The 7611-nt window shown below is 51.6% G+C and overlaps 1 protein-coding gene across 1 annotated transcript in view; it reads left to right on the forward strand.

Annotated features, from left to right (window-relative positions):
- Window positions 1-677: 677 nt before the first annotated feature.
- KY (kyphoscoliosis peptidase) overlaps window positions 678-7611 on the forward strand; it is a gene marked incomplete at its 5' end in the record, with an annotated part of 14743 nt that continues 7809 nt past the window's right edge. Inside the window, 7 exons of the mRNA XM_009077251.1 lie at window positions 678-775; window positions 1171-1204; window positions 2798-2872; window positions 3008-3040; window positions 3682-3732; window positions 5406-5488; window positions 5817-5925. Of these exons, the coding sequence (XP_009075499.1) occupies window positions 678-775; window positions 1171-1204; window positions 2798-2872; window positions 3008-3040; window positions 3682-3732; window positions 5406-5488; window positions 5817-5925 (483 nt within the window). The remainder of the gene's footprint in view (window positions 776-1170; window positions 1205-2797; window positions 2873-3007; window positions 3041-3681; window positions 3733-5405; window positions 5489-5816; window positions 5926-7611) is intronic.

Genomic DNA, 7611 nt, shown 5'->3' on the forward strand with positions numbered 1-7611 from the left:
GGAGGAGACACACGGACACAAACCGAGCGCTGTGTGCACCGAGCTGTGCCCTGCGCTGGCCCCGAGCAGCCTGCACGGGCTGTGACTTTCACCCCAGCCCAGCACCTCCTGCGCCGGGAAAAAACTGTTTGGTTTGCAGTGTGCACAGGCTTTGTCTCCGAGGATGACTGTCCTGAGCCATTTATAGCTCCAGTCTGGGACAGTGTCCCTGGCCCAGGTCCTGTCCTGCAGCGGGTCTTCCAAAAAGCTACTGCTGTGCTCTGCAACTGTAAGGGAACTCTCCCTGCAGAAGTGAAGGGAGGAAAAGGAATATTCCTGCTCTAAAACCTCGGGGGAAAGCTGGATTTTCAGACAACCGGTCCCAGGTTAATAAGGATAGGCAAAGCTATCACAGAAGTTGTGTTCATGCTTCATCAAACAACATCCAGCACCTGCTCCAACACCAGCAAGCCCTATCAAAGCTTAGACCTGGACTATTGCACTTTCTGCCTCCTGGTATTCCATACTTCAGCACCAGGGGCTGCAACCAGCACTGCAGGAGACAGGGAAGGTGGAACCTGGTGACACTTGAGTTCAGCTGTGGTGACATACAGGAGTTCAGGGTGCCTGGTCTCCAGGCAGTGCCACCACTTCACTCCAGGAGGACACCCTGCCAATCTCCCATTTGTATCTTACAGGTTTGGAGGATGATGGCAATGGAAACAGCAGACCACAGGCACTACAGGGGAGAGACCTTAACGGTATGTCACCTTCTTCTACTGATAAACCAACCCCAGTACACACCACCCCTTTGCAAGCAGTGCCAGCAGTGCCTCTCGAGCAGAGATGCTGACAACCACACCAACACTCTGCTCAGGGACTTCTTCGCCTCCAAGCCCCCAGCATTGCCCTTCCCTCCCACCCACTTCTCCAAACACACTCCCCCTGGCCCAAGCACCCTGACCCCCATCCCGAGCGGCAGCACCCTCGGCTGGAGCATCCCTCTGGAGTGGGGTCAGGCACCCCTGGACAAGGAACAATTGGGCTTTGAAGGTGGAGAACAGGGTGAGGCTCCTTGTGTCCTTACCTACTTGGCTGCTGAGCAAGGGCATGGATTTAATCCACCTTTGGGGCACTGAGATGTCTTCCCTTGTGCAACCAGGTCAGCATGTCTCCGGGGAGCTCTGCAAGCAGACACAACCCATCACTTCACACTCTGATGAAGGTAAGTGGTGACCCAAGAGACAGAGCTGGGCTTCAGCGAGTTCCCAACTAGCTTTTCTGTAATAAAATAACCTCAGAACGCCCCAAAAGAGAGAAAAAGTCTCACCCTGGGCCAGCTGTACCCAAAGCACTTGTTGGCTAAGGACTTGTCTAGCCACAGAGCATGAGGAGAAGGGCAAGTATTGCTTTTGAGCAACCTGGGCTAGTGGAAGGTGTCCCTGCCCATTGCAGGGGATTGGAATGAGATGAACTTTAAGGTCCTTCCAACCCAAACCAGTCTCTATGATTCTTTATGGAGAATATATTGACCAGGAATAGTAAAATTCAAAAATTCATAAGAGCATCAGTGACCATTTCACACCACCAGTTTTCAAAGCAATGGATGTAGCACTTGGAAAAATTCCTGTGGAATCCCATTTTTCATTGTGAAATGCCTTTGAAACTCCCTGGCAGGAGGCAATTCCTCACCAGTAATTTTGTTTCTTGAAAGCAAAGAATTTTAGTTCAAGGGGAAAAACAGACAGTGGAAGTTGGTGAGAAAAACCCAAAAACCCCCATAGCTAAAAATAATAATGAGAAATAAAAAAGGACCCCTGAAAATGTAAAAACCTTAAGGAAACCAAACCATTTGCACACATCCCTTTGAGAACCAACTTCATTTTCCCTTCGAGTTGCCTGACAAAACACACCAGTCAACCCTGATCCTGACACCTTGATAGCTGCTCCATCCCAGAGCTCTAGGATTTAGGGGTTTTACAGTTTTTCTTACTTAAAGGCTTAAAGGACACCAAACCTCTTTGCATAATCACAGGAGAAAATAGGAGAAGCTTCACTTTTTTGAAGTCAAACACTGCAGGAAAATTTACTCTTTGATGAATCAAAGTGCAGATTCCTACCTAACCAGCTGGTTCCAAGCACTGGCTCTCAAGGAAATCCCCAAATGTCACAAAACTCTTGATAAAATCATAGGAGGCATCACTGGATGGCAGCCCCGAGGTGCAATAACACCTTGACCTTCAGTCTCCCAAGTCACCATGGTGTGATCCCAGATGGAAGCACAGTAATATCCTCCAGGGAACCTCAGGTGCTGCAAAACCTTCTGAAACACCTGAAGAAAAAAAAAAAAAAAAAGGCAGGCGCTGCCAAAAAGTTCAGGTAGTTCTTAAAAGATCCTACCTAACTTTTGTCCTTGAACTTCTCTTTGTGAGACTTTGAAGCCCAGACCCCCAGGTTTCCACAGGAGGTTGTTCTGGAGCACTGTGGCACATCTGAACCATGGCCAGCTCTGCCAGATCACTGCCTCTTACAGCCAACAGTCCCTGCCAGGCGTTTTAGTATCAAACCCTTTTCATCACTCTGAGGCTCTTTCTTTTCAACTCCAAGAAAAATCAATGAAAGACATTGATTCTCTGCTTACTGTAGCTCCATCCAGAGCTCTTTAATATGGTGATAAACCGTCGCAATCACCAGAGCTGCTGCTTTGTTCCAAGTTAAGAGCTGTCTCCAGCACTGCCTCAGCTGGCAATCCTGCCCTTCTCCTGCATGTCCTGCTTGCTTTTCCCTTTCTTATGGAGTCTGCCATTGTTTCTTGCAGGAGCACAAGTGACAGTGGAGATCCATCGTGAGAACACTCCCCCCCAGCCCATTAAAATCCACTCCTCAGAGAAAGGTACAGCCCCAGCTTTAAACCCTGGCAGAGGCTTTGAGCATCCTCCCCTCCCTCTGCAGAAGAGCTCGAGGGGATGCCACACCCTTCGGGCCAGGGGCTGTGGGGCTCCCACTAACCATGCTGGGGTTGTTGCAGGTTCCCAGAGGATGAAAGGACACGACAACAAAGGTGAGGCTCTTCCCTACCCCAGCACACACCTCCAAGCTATCCCTCAGCTGGGAGGCTCTTCCCAGGAGGAGACAAGCTCCTTCTCCTCATGAGAGGATGCCAATCCCTATACCCACTCTCCCTGATGGGAAGATGCTGCTGGACTCTGCCCACAGCTGGGGCTTGAGGAGCAAAATCCTTCTGCTCCTGGCGTGGGAGGGTCTCCTCCTCCTCCAGCCCTGGGATAAGGAGGTGATGACAGTCTGGGGGCCACAGAGTCCCTCAGAAATCCTCCAGCTGCTGCAGAGCTCTCAGCAGGGTTATCATCTAACAGCTCTGGAGCTCAGCTCTCCCTTCTTCCACGCCTGGGGGGTTTGGCCATGGCAGGCAGGGGTTTGGCGGCCCCAGCCCCTGGGCTGGAACAGGAGATCCCTGACTGCTGGGGAATGTGGTCTCTGTGGGACACAGAGCACTGTGCTGCAGGCTGCTTGCTGGCACCCACACCCCACAGTGTGCTGACATCCGTGTCCAAATGGAAGGGAATGGGCAAGGAAAAGCCTCAATTCCAGCCTTTTCCACCCAGTCCTGCTCCCCAGAACCACTTACTTCTGTTTGTGCTTTTTCCTCCACCAGCAACTCACACTCCCTTCTCCACTCTGCAGGTTTCCAGGGGACCGAGGGCCCACGGCCACCAGGAGCCAAAGACCTGCATGGTAACTATCCATTGCCACATTGCCCAAACCCTTGCCCATCAGGATGGCAGATGAGGGTGACTTGGGGAATGTCCTACGTGCCCCAGCCCTTCCCAAGGCTCCACGCCCAGGGAAGGCTCCTCTGCAAACAGCCACGATGCACACTAACTCCTCAGGGCTGCCCAAGTCACTGAGATCCTGCTCCTGCAGGGAACCTGTGCAGCTAGAACCTGGCAAAGACACATCCTGATAACCAATCTTTAAAAAAAATATCCCCTTCTCAACAGGCAAAAAGCAATTTTCAGTGCTGCAGGGAGAGGGAACCTTTAACGTGTAAAATCTCTCTTTAGGCCAGTGTCACAGCCTTTTCAGGGGAAACACAGATAAACAATCCAGGCTGACACAGAAACAGACATAGCTGTGCACCTGGCCTGGCACAGGGATGTGTACATCCCACCTGGCAGGCAGCACTGGGACTGGGACATGGGATGTCCCCAAACCCCTCCCCAGGGCAGAGGTTTCCAAGAAGAGCAGGGCTTAGCTACCAAAACGCCTTTGCAAGTCAGGAATAGACCTTCTGGCTATCTCCCCAGTGGGCTGGAGCTGGCAGCAGAGACCAGAGCCGCATTTTTGGGAGGTGTCAAGGGAGAAGGTGATGAATATAGATTTCAGAGGCACTACCAGCATCTCAGCTGGGACAGGATGCTCTCGGAGCCTCTCCTGCATCCTGCTCCCTCTGGCACTCGCTGAGCAGGGAGTGGAGAGACACTTGCTTAGCAAGGGCCATGAATGCAGCAGGATGTGACCAGGCAAACCTCTGTGCCCCCTACATAGGCCAAGGCAATCCACTGCCCCAGGCAAGCAGCAGGTCTGTGACACCATTCATTCCCCTCTCCCACAACAGCATTTCACCTGGGATCTCTTTTAAACTCTTTTCCCCAGAGAAATAACAGTCCTATGGGCACAGCTAGAGGGATCTCTCCATGCTGAATGGCTCTGACAGCACATGACAGGGCAGGGATGGCTGCAGCACACACAGCCAGAGGAGCAGGGAAGGCTGAGCAGCAGTGACACATCCATCCCACACGCTGTGCCTCCAGCTCAGGCAGCTCACTGGTGGGAGACAGCAGTGTCAGCCCATTCCAAGGCTGCTAAAAATCAGTTAGCAGATTAATTAGGGCAAGGTATTAACCCTTCAGTCACATCAAGAAGAACCGAGAGCCTAGACAGAGGCATAGGCATACCAGCTCCAGTCCGACTGTTCCCACTGTTCCATTCCTCGTGTGCCTGAATTCCTGCAGAATTGTGGCCCTTTACCATGCAAAACTCCTAGAGAAATCCAGCCCTGTAATGGGTTTCTTAAGAAGTAAAGTTTTTTTCAAGCCTTGCACAGTACATGTTTTCCCTGATACTTCTGTTTTCTATCTCCATACAATATCCCTGGATTTTCTGTGTAGTTATACAATGCCAAAGCCACCAGGGCAGCTCCCACTCCAGCACTACCCACATTCTGGCAGTCTAGACAGGATGGCTCCTGCTTTCCATGCAGCTGGCAGGGACCTCCTGTGGTGCCCTCGTGTCCTCTGTTCCCTAAGCACCAGCTGATGGATGTGTCCACATCCCCTTGTCCAAGTGTACAGCCAGGACAAACACCCTCTCCCTTCCCGAGACAATCACAACTCATTTCTTCCCAGCATATCCATGGGACAAATCCTCTTTGAAATCCATGCCAGTAGATCTGCAGCAACTGAAGAAGCTGGATGACTATGCATTAAAAGTAAGTCTTGCTCTTACCTCTGTCCTCCTGCCCTGCTTCCCTCCAGGGATGTTCCATGAACCCTGGCTCCAAGCACCAACACCAGCTCAGGCTGAGCTATGGGGCAAAAATCTCCCAAACAGGTGTAAAACATTTCCATGCAAACATTAGCAAATAGATCCTACTCTGGGAGGGAAACTAGAACCAGAAATGCATGGGCCTACAGCTTAGTAGTTTTATTTTTAAGGCAGCTGGGGCCAAAGCAGCCTGTGGCATGTGGGGAAGGATGGGACACCTACCACAGCGATTTCTTCACCACAACCTTGTGATATTTCCTCCTCACACACAGGTGGATGTCAAGACTAGCGTGGAGGAGCTCGTCAAAGCCCTGCTCAAACACGCCCGGACAGACCTGGAAAAGGTCCGAGCCATATGGATGTGGATATGCCATCACATAGGTAGGCTGAGACCTCCAGCTGGAGATGAGGCTGATGTTGTCACCCCCATCCCACTGCCAGGGCACTTTACTGTATCTCTGTGGATTAGTTCCAGCTGTCTAAAGGTATTAACCCAGAAATGCATTCAGAGGTTCTCTCAGCACCTCTGGCCCACAGTCCCTCTCCTTACACCCCCAGGTCCCACAAGGTGTGTGTGTACACGATGAACCTGTTAACTTCCACCTGACTCATTTGAGGTGGAACCAGCCTACCCTGTGTCATGGAAGCAGCTGCAGCACTAGGCCAGGCTGCTCAGCACCAGGGGCTTGGTTGTCCATCCAAAGTCACCATCACCAGATCCTTGTGCTGCAGAGGTGCAGAGGGAGCAGGTGATGACACAGATTTCAGACACAACCTGTTCTGGTGGAAGGTGTCCTTCTCATCCAACCCTGAGCCAAGCTACACTGGAGTTTCAGGAAGCACCAAGAGATGGGAGAAGGAGGCAGCACTTGTTGCCTCTCCACTCTGGCACATCAAAGAGGGCAAAAGGTTTCTTGCTGCCTCAAACTTCTTGTTGGGGGAAAATTGGATGTGCAACATGGTTGCATTTTGCATATAGCATAAGCAAAACTGGTTTTTTCCCATTAACTCCTGTGAGCAGAGAGAGAAGCACAGTTGTCCTTTCCCTCACCTCTTACACGTCCTGATGGGCACTGTGTGGTGTGGGGCAGCTGATGGAGAGGAAACGAGCAATTTGGGCAGCACTGGTCTAATCTCACACCTACTGAGATCAGCAGAGCTTTGCCAGCAACTGCACTGCTAGGTCAATCCCAAGCAGCTTTAATTTTGCCCTGAAACATGCAGAGTGCTGATTTCACTGTGTTTCCTGAACTCCAGATTTGACTCACTGCAGCACTAATCTGTCCATCCTTGCACACTTAACCACTTCTGCCCGGGCCAGGCTGCTTTGGTCAGTCTGGTTGCTTCACACACACTTGGGGGACATCTCTGATCCCTGACAGGTGCTCCTCAGGATCTCCTCGCAGGATTTTTTTATGCCACCTTGGCCCCAGTTCTCCTTCCTTCCTGCAGAGACTGACCCTATTTACACATATGGGAAAGAAACGCAGAGTTGGGACCTTAAACCTGCTGGCAAAAATACACCGTGTCTATCCTGGGAGAGCACTGATGGTACAAACTCCTTCCTCAGATGGATTCTAAGTGAGAGGACTGCTCCCTGGGCATCTCTTCCCACCCAGTTCAATCCCTGCCCACAATGGGCTGCTATGCCCAATGCAGCAGCAGCACTGAAAATTATTTTAGCTCTCATTTCTGGCACAAACACAGAGCTTGGTGCAGCCAGCCAGCTCTTCATACCCCTCCCAGTGCTCTGTGGCTTTGCTGGTGGCCAGTGGGGGAGAAGCCTCTCCCTGCACCCTGGAGCCAGCACCGAGGAAGGCTCAGCTGAGTCCCTTGGACAAAAGATAAGCAGTGGCAGCATTTCACCAAAGCACACCCAGAGCCTGCTGCCAGCTTTCCCTCCTCTGCCCCAGCGCCGAGGGGAGGGTGAATCAGCTGACGCAGCAATCCCGAGAGCTTTGTCAGAAAAATACATCTGCATTTTAAGAAAGAGGTTGTGGACGTGGCCAAGGTCGGTGGGTATTGAATTAACCTTCCGGACCTGTTCCTCGGGCTCTGTCTGAGGGA

The sequence above is a fragment of the Acanthisitta chloris genome, unplaced genomic scaffold (genome assembly GCF_000695815.1).
Source record: "Acanthisitta chloris isolate BGI_N310 unplaced genomic scaffold, ASM69581v1 scaffold37496, whole genome shotgun sequence".
Taxonomy (NCBI): Eukaryota; Metazoa; Chordata; class Aves; order Passeriformes; family Acanthisittidae; genus Acanthisitta; species Acanthisitta chloris.